Source organism: Vulpes lagopus, chromosome 11 (genome assembly GCF_018345385.1).
Source record: "Vulpes lagopus strain Blue_001 chromosome 11, ASM1834538v1, whole genome shotgun sequence".
Lineage (NCBI taxonomy): Eukaryota > Metazoa > Chordata > Mammalia > Carnivora > Canidae > Vulpes > Vulpes lagopus.
The window spans coordinates 88,268,716-88,281,628 of NC_054834.1; the positions used below are offsets into that span (position 1 = coordinate 88,268,716).

A 12,913-nucleotide genomic window follows, 5' to 3' on the forward strand; every position below is an offset into this window, starting at 1 on the left:
ACACACACACACATATATATATTAGAACTTTATATATATATTAGAACTTTACCTTAGTGGCCTCAATAGTTCAACAAACTGTGTCCCTTTCACTTTGCAAAATACAGTTTCAATGACCATGATGATAGCCAATTCTTGTTAAGAAACATGAGAATGGGATCAGGAAAGTATCTTTCTGTGTGGAGTTGGACACATTTCTAGAGAAACACACTCTAAATGCCTCTAAAATGTATTTTCCAACCCACAAATATATGTAAATTTACAAAGACCTATTGTAGGAATTAATTTGGATTTTTTTTTTTTTTGGATGTATTCTTCTGAAAACTGCATAGCCAAGTACTATGCAACCCATGTAAATTGACCTTGCTATTTTACATAGCATAGCCTCTGGATAGCTTTTATCACTTGCCCAGATGGTGTTTGGCCTATGTATTTTAGTGGAATGGTTTATTTTCTCCTTGATAGGTTTCAAATGCACAAGAAAACATTATACCCGTCTATCTGCATTTGAGTAGAATACAAACTGACTAATAGATAAACATTCCGTGTGAAAGTAAATAGCCTTAAAGTATACTGCCTTCACATTCCATTGATCAGCTCAGTCAGCAAAGTTTTCCATATTGTCACTAATGTTCTAAATATTTTGGTGAGAAGCATGCCAGGAGTGTAGGGTATTTCCATTTGTGTCACGCATAAGGTCATTATGAACTACCTCTTGAATTCCTATTGATCCTTCTCCTGAAGTGGTTTCCTTCACTTCCTTTTTGTTCCTGTTGGAAATGTTATTGCGGTTGTGAAGAAGAGAATTAGGGGCTGTTAAGTGGACTGGCTCAAATCCCCTGGCCAGACGGCACGGGATTTGGACTGGCTCATTACCTTACCTTCATTAGTAGCCTTCTCCAAAATCTTAGCAGTCAGAAAGAGGCCAAGGGTATGAAGCCCGATTACTCAGTTGTACTATCATCACTGATTGTACATATTCACTTCTCAGGATGTGGCACCCCGCCCCCACCCCAAGCTCCAGAAGGGATGGTCAGAAAAGAGCTCATTATTAGGCTAGTCCACAGAAGAGCTCATAATGCTGCCATGCAGAATCAAAGAATCACAGGAGAGCACTATCTACTCAAAGGTCAGCCTTATCTCCCCCAACAGATCTTCATTTTTTCAGCATGCCCAATTTCCTAAGAGATCAAATCCTAGAATTCACGAGGCTAAATGAAATTCACACAAGACTTCAGCTTCTTCCTAAATACATGGATTTTTGACCACTCATACCGCAAAGTAGTTTTAAAGTCACTTAAAGCTAAAAGCCGGTATGTAGGACCTTATATTCGGTTTTATAAATGAGTGTAAAACACAATAGTGCAGTCATATTTGGCATTAACTCTTACCAGCCACAAAAATGTGGGTCAATATTGGATTTTCCAAAGTTGTCTAAGTAAGACTGGGTTTGTCAAAACTTGCCAGTTGCTTTCAAGTGAACACAGCATGTTGGCGGAAATGAAATGTAATGTCTAAAAGACAGAAAATAGGTCAGCACTGTGCAAAAGTAAACTTGTCAGTGAGATCAATATGGACCTACAAGTTAATGGGGATATTAGAATTTCCTTACAATAAGAGATGTGCAGGGTAGAGCCAGAACACAACTATAGCATTTATTCACTTGTGAAAAGCAGAGGACGTATTTAAATATTATTTTTTGTATCCTTAATGAAAGGCACTGCTTCTTAATATGGAATATTTATATGTAAGCACAGTTTTAATTGATAGGATATCACAGTAAATCAAATTTTGGTTCATTTGCTCAGTTTCTCGCAACATTGAAAAATACGAAAAAAGGGGGGTAATGATCAGGCATGATAAAATTTCAGAAATACGATGAAGTCCTTCAATAGCTTTCTCTATGGTAAGTGTGTCAGAGAATTTGACATTGTGAATGCAATCAGTCAAAATTTTTGAAGGAAAACAAAACAATAACAGAAAGCTTTCTTGGGGCTTCTCATTGCATTTATTTAAACTTTTAAAAAATGTACATCACTTTTTGAATACATAAAATGCCAGTGCTTTGCAACAGTTTTGTTACTGCATCTCTCAACTAAAAAAAAAAAAAAGGAAGGAAAAAAAAAAAAAAACCAGGAAAAATACATTCAAAAAGCCAGGCTGTTCTGCTTATGCACGGGCAGTGGCTTTGGAAAGCTACAGCCTACACTGTCTGTTCAGAGGCATTGCCGAACATCAGTTAGTTATCAATGAAAAGTTGCACATAAAGCATTAAAGGATACAAAGAACAACTTGGTGGGGTGTAGGAGAAGAATGGGAAATTAAGAAAAATGCCACATATTCTTTGGGGGGGGGGTAGGGGCGGACTCAGGTAGAAGCAAGCACGAAGACCGTTATTTTTGGAAACTGGATTTATGGAAAAATGGAGAAAACAAAGTAACGTGTTTGACAAGGTAATAGTTGTGTGCACGCGCGCGTGTGTGGGTGTGTGTCCACGTCCAATTTTCTACTTTCCTTTCCAAGAGAAATGTAACAAAACTGAGGTAGAAATGAATGTGGGAGCACTATAGCCCAGAAGATTTCAAAATGAGAAGCAAAATTGCACTGAGAAGAGAGGCGTCAGAAAGAGGGGATGTAGATGTTCTTTGTGGATATAGAGAAGTTGGTTGGTTGGTGTTTGTATTTATTTATTTGTTTGTTTTTGCTTGCTATCTTCTGCATTCTACCGAACAGCACGGCAAGCCTCTAAGCTAGATTAGTGAATAGAAGGACACCATTCCCAGCAATTTTAAGAGAGAACTTGCAAACCACCACCACCACCACCACCACCACCACCACCACCACCACCACCACCACCACCACCACCTATGCAGTAAAAGGCAGTCCTAGTTTTTCGGTACTGTGACTTTCAGGGTCCTACACAGGTCTTGTGGCTGAGTGTTCTAGACACTAACATGAACTGAGTAAGTAGCTTTCCATTAACCAGTGTACCTTTTTAAGAACATTTTCATTTCATTATCAAGGAGCAATGTACGAAGAACTCTTGCAGTTTTTGACATAAAGGATTATTCTGCTCTGGTTAATTCCCCATAATTAGTAAAAGAATCTTTTTAAAAAAAAAAAAATCCTTCCATTTCTACTTTAAATTGTAAATATTCAGTTGTATCACACGTCAGTATTTTTTTTTTTCCGGATACATTCAAAGTAATTTTCCTTGCTCTTTTTTCCAATTGTTGAGGTAAACATACATTTTAATATAAAGTAACATTGAAGCCTATCCCATTACTATCAGCAGTACATAGTGCTTTCAACACATTCCTTTGAGGTACTGTACAAATCACAATCGCTTTCCTGAGTTTTTGCAGACAAGAACATTAAAAGAAATGAACTGCAGAAATTAAGGTCCAGATTACCGTTACCCTGTTTTACCTGTTCTTAGCTTAGTACTGCAGAACAGACAGGATTGAGGAATACTGTTGCTCTTAAAATGGCAAAAATCTGGTTTTCTGTCGTCACACAACCGTTCATCTCTTTAGTCCAATAATGTTTGAAGTTAAAGCTCTTTATATTAGCACATGCCACCAATGTAATTGTGAGGCAAACAAAAAATAAAGCACCACTCCAGGCACTTGACAGCAACTAAATCTCGAGAACAGCAGAATGGAATCAACACACGAGGTTCATGTCCTTCTGAAATCAACACACTTGCACCTTGCTCCTTGGTGAGCGTTGTCTAGCTTGAACTGAACTGAGCATCGACAGATGCTTTCTGTATCTGGGGCTCTCAAATCAGAAGCTCTCGTTTGATGCGTTTTGTTTTTTTTTTTTTTTTTTTCCTCCAAATCTACCCTGACGCTAAAGATGCAACTCCATCGTCATCTTCCCCAGTACCCTTTGCGATTTAAACACTACTGGAAAGGGGCTCTATACCCTATGTAGCAGGTTTTATGCGTGTGTGCCAACATTCATTACATTTTTTTTTTTTTAAGAAGTCATCACTGACTGCAACCAAACATTTTGTTCCATTCAACATACATATCAAGCTCTTTTTGAGATATGCTAGGCTGAATCTTGCAGAAAGCATTTTCAAAGTCTTGATATGTGACGGGCCTCAACTGGCCGGGCATGATGGCTGAGAGGTCTGTGGCTGGCATGGCGTGGAGGGGGCCCACCGCCGCTTCCTGACACAGGTGAGCCACGTCTAGTCCAGAGAAGCCTTCTGTGCGCTGGACGAGCAGTGCAAACTCCTTGTCACTGAGACAGTAATTGTGCTGTGAGAGCAGTTGTACTATCATCTGGTGCCTCGCTGTGCTGTCGGGGAGTGGGATTAAGAGTCGTTTCATGAAGTACCTCCGGAGGGACTCGTCGATGTCCTCTGGTTTACTGGTGGCACAGATGACTACGATCTGGTCCTCGGCTGACGTGAGCACCGTGTCCAGCTGCATCAGGAATTCCGTTCTCATGCGGCTGACCGGACTGTGCTCCTCGCTCACCTGGGCGGACAGGAGCACGTCGATGTCGCTGACGAAGATCACGGCGGGCTGGCGGCAGCGGGCCACGAGGAAGGAGGCGTGGATGATCTTCTCCGCCTCCCCCAGCCACTTGGCCACCAGCCCGGAGCCGGCGATCTTGAAGAACGTGGCCCCCAGCTGGCCCGCCAGGCAGCGGCCCAGCAGCGTCTTGCCGGTCCCGCGGGGCCCGAAGAGGAGGATGCTGCGCGGCGAGGCCGTGAGGCCGCTGAAGGCGTCCGAGCGGAGCACGGGCCACAGCACCTCCTCCTTGAGCACCGCCTTCACCAGGTCCAGGCCGGCGATGTCGGCCCAGTCCAGCGGCGGGCCCTGCGCGATGATCTCGCTGCTCACCAGGTCCAGCAGGTGCGGCTCGGCGCCCTTGAGCTGCTCGTCGGCGGCGTGGCCGGCTGAGGTAGGTGCGCGCAGCGCGGGGCCCTGCAGGCCGTGGCCGTGGCCGTGGCCGTGGCCGTGGCCGTGCGGCAGCAGCTGCCGGTGCTCCTCCCCGGGCTCGCCCACGCCCGGCGACGGGTACTTGCCGAACGAGTCGCCGCCGGGCCGCGCGCCCAGGCCGGGCTTGGCGGCGCCGTAGGCGGGGGGCGTCAGGGCCCGGCCGGGCTGGCCGCCGAACTTGCGCGGCTGCTCGGGGCCCAGCAGCTGCTTGCTCGGCTTGAAGGCCAGCGCGGCGGGGTCGGCGCCGCGGTCGAAGCCCCCGCCCCCGCCCCCGCCGCCGCCGCCGCCGCCGCCGCCGCCGCCCCGCCCCCGCCGCCGCGGCCCGGGCCCGAGCCCGAGCCCGAGCCCGAGCCCGAGCCCGAGCCCGGGAGCGCGCCGTCGGGCATCCTGTACATGGGGCTCTGCGCGGCCCGCTGCTGGCCGTGGCCGTAGCCGTAGCCCGCGTAGCCGGCGTCCAGGTCGCCCTGCCCCATGTAGAAGGCCTTCCGCTTGAGCGAGCTCGCCGAGCCGCCCGCCAGCGCCGACGGCGCGAGGGGCGCGAGCGCGGGGCCCTGGTAGGCGTAGCCCGGGACGGTGCTGGGCGGCAGCGGGGTGGGCGCGGGGATGCCGGACGGCAGGTAGGCCGAGGGCGGCGGCGGCGGCGCGCCCCCCGGGCTGTACCCCGCGCCCACGGCCGCCTGCGGGGGGTAGCCGGCCGCCGGGTAGCTGTAGCCCGCCAGGTTGGACGCCCCGTTGTAGCCGGGGACCAGGGCGGCGGGCGGCGGCGGCGGCGGCGGCGGCGGCGGCGGCGGCTGCAGGAGCCCCGAGCCGTGCAGCGGCGACGGGTGCGGGGACGCGAGCGCAGGTGCCGGCTGGCCGCCGTAGGCCGAGTGCAGGTACGAGCCGTTGTAGCCCGCGGCGTATTCCTGAGACGCGAGCCCGGCGTGCAGCCCGGCCACCGCGTGGCTGCCGCAGCTGCTGCCCGAGTAGCCGGGCTCGGCCAGGGAGCTGGCGCCCCCCGGGGAGCTGCCGAGGCTGGCCGACGCGTCGGCGGGCGGCAGCGCGGGCGCCACCCCGGCCTTGCCGGCGGCGAGGACCTCGGGCACGCAGCTCATGGGGTACACGGCGTCCGAAGCCAGCGGCGGCTGCCAGGGCTCGCCGTCATTCTTGCGACCGTTCACCAGCCCCGAGGGCGCGTCCGAGTAGCTGCTGAGCACGGGCCGGTCCACGGGGCCCTCCAGGATGCCCGAGTACTTCTCGGCGTACTTCTTCAGCAGGTTGGACGCCGTCAGCGCGGAGATGTCGTCGTTGGCCCAGGCGTACTGGTAGGTGCGCTGCAGGTGGCCGCGGTAGGCTTCGACCTTGTGCGCGGGGGACCGAGTGGTCGAGGTGATGTCGAAGTGCTGTTCTGGCCACTGCGCATGCTCCGGCGTCCACTGCATCTTCAAGCCTGAGGATGGGGGGGGGGGGAGCGAGGAAAAGTCAATTTACTAAGGTGCTCATCGGAAAGGGTCACAGCTCTCCCCTAACTTCCTTCGTTACCTGCGATTTTCCATTAACGCCACAGCCATCCTAAAGAATTCCCACAGTTCACAGTATCCACTGTGGCGTGGCCCGCACAGTGCGTGCGCTTTAAAGGGGACCGAATTTCAGTCCTGTGTGAAAAGGCAACCGAATTAAATAAAGAGCTCTGTAGAGGGCCGGATTCTTTTTTTTTTTTTCTCTCCTCCTCCTTAAGCAATAAGCAGATGGATTCCGGTGGAGCCTATCAGGTTACCTGCTGCACACACACGCACACACGCAGTGCACGCGCGGGGACCCCTATATATGTACACACACGTTCCTGTCACATCAGACTTCGACAGCAGGTCCTTAAAAACAGCGAAATATGCGGATCTGTTAAACATCCGGCACGTGACACCACGAACACGGGCAGTATCTGGCTGTCGTGTCTCTCCACACCAGAGTTTCTGTTTTGTATTTTAGCCAAAGTAAAAACGAGACACAGCCGCAGATCCCGTCTAGGACCCCTCCCTTCTTCGGGACTGAACACCTAGTTAGCACAGTGTAATGCTCCCTGCGCAGAACAATATGACACAGACATAGCAGGTCACTCCATAATCCAACTCTCATCTAAAGTGCTCCACGACAGTTTCAAATCTGCTTCGTGGAGTGCAGCAAAGCAATCTCCCAGGCAGCGCTCCATCGCTTTCATCGCACAAAGCCTACAACTCGGTATGAATTACAACTGGCTCCTTTCTGCCTCTCACTTCTGTTGTTGAGTCTCTGAAAAAAAAAAACAAGCATCACTTGTCTGTCGGTCTTCCAGCTGGCACGCTCCCTCCTTCTCCTACAGTCCTTCCCTCGCCCCCCCCCTCCCACCACCACTACCACCCTGCCCCCGGCCTCCAAGGACCGAGAGGGGAGAGGACACATGCAGATACACACACACACACACACAGGCCCGCATAGACGTACCCCTCTCACGTGTGTGCTCGTGCGTGCGTGCATGTGCGTGTGTATACACCTGGACAGAGAGAGAAGAGGCAGGCAGGAAGGAGGGCGGGGAGGGGGCTTGGAGACAGGTGAAAGGGAGCATAAGAATAAAGAGGGAGAGAATCGGGGTTCTCCTTAGGCTTCTGCGGGAAGCAGTGTGTGTGCGCGGCCTGAACTCCAAGAGCGCCCCTAGATAACGGGGCGCTGCGGGTAATTCTGTTACCTGCCCGATTACTAACTGAAGCAAGGGGGCTTCAGTAGCAAACTGTCGGGAAACAAGACTCTTTTCTCAGAATCGGAGGATCATTGGAATTTTACAGTTTAAGGAGACCTTAGAAATTCCCTCACTTCGCACATTAGGGAACCGGCACCCAAAGGGATCTGTGACATACGCTCCCTCGGACCCTCAAGGACTCACGTATACTTGGTCACCATACAGCACCGCGCCCTGCTCTGTCTCCCCGGGGCTGGCTCACCTCATTCTACTCTCTGCGTGGTTCCCACACTTCCTCCTCTGGCACAGCTGTATTAAGTAGGCCTCCTTAATCTCTTTTGTATTAGCCAAAGTGAATTTTGTAAACTGCCTTTAATGCCCTCTGGCAGAGATGCCTCGATAAGGAGGAGGCCTGGTCTCAATGAAGCATCTGTGGCATCGGCTCCCTTCTGAATTACGGCAGTCTGTTTTGACAGCTCCTACACCCTTCCGCCTTCCTTCTGCAAGCCCTTTAGCTCTTCGTTCCCTGCCTCTGGCTTCTGACATGGCCAGCTTTGACTTGCTGAGCTAAACTGAACATAGCACAGAGTTTGGTAACAGAATGGCATGTTGATTCCCTCCTGACTCTCTCTTCCTTGTTTGCAAAACCACTGCACCAGACACTGGAAGTTAATTAGCAGGATGATGCTGTGCTAATTGTGTTAATTTACAAGGTTTTAGTCAAAGAGAATCATGCCAGGGCTGGCACTGCTGTCATGCTTCCGACTTAATGATTAAGAAATACTGAAAACAAGGTGGGAAGGATTGCAGTAATTACACAATAAATGAATAAAGCAACAGGATTCATTTGCAAATATATTTTACTGCAGTTGTACTCATTTGCATTTGGATTTTTAAAAAGGATCCATGTAGATATTCATTTGCAAATCACCATCTCAGTTAAATTAAGTCTGAATGCTGCACAGTATAACTTAATCAAGCTCTCTATTTTTTTTAATAAAAATATGAAAGACCTTACTTCTCTTGTAGATGCAACAGATTCTTTCTTCACCCTCCTTTCCCTTACTCCTCCCAAATCCTCATGTGTTTCTCTTTTAAAACTCCACTTAAAAATATATATATACATATATGTATATGTATATGTATATATATATATATATATCATCAATTACAAAAATAATTGTAAAATCCTGATGAAGTACAGCTTGCATCATTTCAGTCTGAGAAACTCTGGGGGTGAGTTCTAGGAGGAACTAAAGTGATTTTTCTTAATTGTTTCTGCCTTCTCAATCACTCCTTTTGAAGGGGGCGGGGGGAGGAAAACACATCGCAGAATGGGTGAAATGACCGAAACCACACTTAAAAGGGGAAAAGATGCAATTTTAATGAAGCAGCATTTCAGGAATCATACTTTCATTAAATTCAACTGGAAATTATTAAGAGCAAATCACCAGGAACCAATCGCAAGTAATCAGTATCTAAATTCTTCTAGTGTCATGGGATTTACTTCAAGCCTTATAAAAAGGAAAGAATATTAATGTGACTATAATGTAGAACTGTCTAAAAGACCTACAAATTCATTAGTCCTGTAAATTATTTCCAGGGAATTTCTAGTAGGATTTTTTCTTTAAAAGATTTTCAAATACAGAGTTGAAAAAAATAAGAACTCACATATGCTCTGAGTGGAAGTCTGATTACATTGATACAGAAGAAACGTGAATAAATGTCTTGATAGGAGGCCTCCAGAAAAAAATTTGGGAGTCAGAGAAAACAGGATTTACCACAAACTCAACATAACACACACACACACACACACACACACACACACACTAGGAGGCGTGGCTTCCTCAGCTGACCTAAGCCATCCTTGGCATTAGTTAACATACATGGAGAACATGATAAAAGCCCATTAAAAAAAAAAAAAATGAAACTGCTCTGGATTTGGAATAATTATTTGAAAAATAAACAAACAAGGGGCAGCTTTCTACTTTATTGGCTTAAAATTTTTTCTTGTAAATTAATCGTTTACAAAAAATCTGCAAAAAAATGGTTTTAGGAAGTTAAAATCACTGTAATAGACAGGAATGTAAAGTTTGCATAAAAGAGGGGGGTCGTTTTCACGGAGCGGGTCTGTGAAGTTCAACTCTGGCAAGACTAATACATTTCCTAAGCTTTCTACTGCATCTGAAATTGAACAAAGATCCTATAGAAATTATTTATTTGGGACAATTACTTGATGTACCGTTGCCTTTTGGTTCTCGTGCTATTTTTGGATGTGCTTACCAAGATAATTGAAAGTTTATTTATTGATGCATATTAACTAACACTAACCTTAGCAAGGCCGCCAAAGGCAAGACTAAGCTTTGATTAAATCACCTTAAGGGAACAGAATTATTCACATCCCCTGGAACACGAGTACTTACCCCGGGTTTTGAAATCACTAATGTAACTTGAAAGCTCCAGTTAATAGTTAAGCATAAGCTAGTTCTTAGTAGGAGCCGAGGAAGCCAGCGTACAGGAGATTGTCCTGTGCTTTTGGAGCACAGAGAGCTTTCTCATCAGTTTTTTTGAATTTTAATGCTAATTGGAAGGAGAACCAAACTTGGTTGTGTTGTTGTTGTTATTCTGTTTACTGGTGGTGATAGTCCTGATGTGGAACAGAAGAAAAACGTCGAGCCAAATGTTCTTTGAACAACAACAACAACAAAAAATCATGCTCCATTTGATTGTTATTGCTGTTCTCTATGTGTAGGAAGTAGCACACGAGTGTCACTTGGCACCCAAATAATAAGATGGGCTTTAAAGACAGCTCTTATATGGTTTCTCTTTGGAACATGCAGAGAAAAATCTCAGAAACAATACTATTTTAACATTATTTAGAAACATGACTCCAGAACAATAACTTCCACTGCTGTTTAGAAATAGCTTAAATTGGTACAATAAAGATTCAGACAACAGTGGAAAGTAAGAAAAATAGTTCTTAAATATAATTGAAGGACTGTTCCAAAACATCGATTTTTATTTTTGAAGGGATCGGGAAATTCTTAATACAGCTAGCAAATTTCACAATGCAATGTGTTTGTTCTTAAAATAAGTAACTTAATAGAAAATTGCTTTTAAGATACCTTAACGTAAGTATTACACCAGAAAGATAGGTACTACTTTAAGAAGCCTGAGCACTTTGCTATTTTATTGCTATAGGATGAATTTATGTATATTAAACGAATAAGGCTATATTTCCCATAAAACTGGACAGTTTGGAGGACATTTTCCTTTCTGATCGTTTCTGCCCACATTATAACTTAGGTTTAATTACTAAGCAGTTGCTGCCTCATTGCTTTACTTGCTCCATTTTGTTCTTTATTTTGAAACAACACAACTGTGACGTCCTTCGAAGCTCTGTCACAGCTTCACGATGACAAAGAAGCTGCTACGGGGAAAAATGAAGGATATACAAGCAACTTTAAGAACGGGAGGAAATCGGGGATCCCTGGGTGGCGCAGCGGTTTGGCGCCTGCCTTTGGCCCAGGGCGCGATCCTGAAGACCCGGGATCGAATCCCACATCAGGCTCCCGGTGCATGGAGCCTGCTTCTCCCTCTGCCTGTGTCTCTGCCTCTCTCTCTTTCTCTCTGTATGACTATCATAAATAAAATAAAATAAAAAAAAACTTAAGAACGGGAGGAAATCGGAAATAAGCCACTAAGCCTCCGGAGTCTATTTTTAGCACACATTCCTGGAAATACTCCTCTAAGGTCCGGGCTTCCCTACCCTGACCCCTACCTGACACACGCGTGCTGCTCAGCCGTTCAGCAGGTCTAAAAAAGCTGTTCTCTACAAGGTTCCCATAGGGTACTGCTGGCTGCTGGGGACTTGCCTTCATCTGTAGGTTTTCTCACACTCCTGGGGCAGGGACCGGAGGCAGACACCTGCAGGCATGGAAGGCTTGCTTGCTGCACGACCTCACCACACCCGTTACGCCTCTGTGGGCCACTGTACCCCTGAACTTTTCATTAGTACTTATTTAAATGTATTTTCATTAGTACTTATTTAAGTGTTTTTTTTTTTAATCTAATGGCATATTTGCCCACCTTCTCTCTAGAAAGCAGTCACTCCTGGGGTAAATGCAACAAAGTGCAGTTGACCCTTGAACAACACTGGTTTGAATGAATTATGTGGGTCCACATGTATGCAGAGTTTTGTTTTTTGTTTTTTTTGGATAAATACATGACAATACTGCAGATGGATTTCTTACGATTTTCTTAATAACACTTTCTTTTCTCTGTAGAGCTTACTTTATCATACGAATACAGTATAAAATACACACAAAATACAAAATGTGTGTTAATCGACTGTTTACGTTATTGCTAAGAGTAGGCTGTTACGTTTTCGGAGAGTCAGAAGTGACACGCAGACCCTTGACACCTGCGTTGTTCAAGGGTCAAGCTGAATGTAATAGTTGACACCCCCTGGGCCTAACAGTGCAACAGAGTCATCCTCTCCTGGGGAATGTTAGAACCAACACACAGGACATTCAGAATTCCAGGAAGAGGACAGCAAATTCACCAGCTAAAAATACAGGTTTGTGCAGTGAAAGGCTTCGTGAGGGAACACGGGCCTGATGCGGTATCTCCTGATCATGATCCTTCAAGGGAGGCGATGACCAAATGAAATGTTTGAGCAGACCCAGTAGGAGTCTCCCCCTCCTAAGCCAGGAGGCCAGCACAGCAGTGTCTAGTATCCCCTGTACTCACCCAGTTGATCCGAAATCTTAGTCTATTCCCTGATCATTCCCAGCCTGAAAATGTGATGTCATATCCAAAAACAAGGGGGAAGAGCATGGAAATGACATGTTCTTTTTAACCCAGTCGATCCAGTTCCATCTTGAGAACGCCAAAGTTAGAAGATCTTTATCAACAGCTAACCATGTGGTAGGGACTGTGAATTTTATTTAGCCAACGACCTGAGGGCTCACTATGTATAAAGCCTGTGGTTCGGTGGTGAGAATTCAACTCGAGGGCATCTGTTTCTATAAGACAATGAAGCTTTTTCAGCTTCGTGTCTTCTTTGTCATTTCACATTCTAAATTCTCTTTGATTTTAGAAATTAAGGGAACTTTGAAGTGACCCCAACCCAGACAGTCTCAGTTATACTTTACTTACTATGATGTCCTGTGGGGTTGAAAACTATTTTGCCTGACACAGTGTTTTATTTGGAGGCATTGTTAGCATGTTGGGATAGAAAGGGACTGATGAAAACACAAAG

General features: G+C 46.5%; 1 protein-coding gene across 3 annotated transcripts in view; it reads right to left on the minus strand.

Annotated features, from left to right (window-relative positions):
• The window catches only part of FIGN (fidgetin, microtubule severing factor), a 143,441-nt gene that overhangs the window by 12,237 nt on the left and 118,291 nt on the right, over nucleotides 1–12,913 (minus strand). Inside the window, exons 3-4 of one of the 3 annotated variants that reach the window (XM_041774134.1) lie at nucleotides 5,310–6,390; nucleotides 1–5,220 (exon numbers count right to left, since the gene is read on the minus strand). The exon at nucleotides 1–5,220 is cut by the window's left edge and continues 2,268 nt beyond it. The exons of the other annotated variants lie outside the window; for them this stretch is intronic. Of the exons in view, the coding sequence (XP_041630068.1) occupies nucleotides 3,996–5,220; nucleotides 5,310–6,390 (2,306 nt within the window). The 3' untranslated portion in view covers nucleotides 1–3,995. The remainder of the gene's footprint in view (nucleotides 5,221–5,309; nucleotides 6,391–12,913) is intronic. 3 annotated transcript variants of the gene reach the window in all.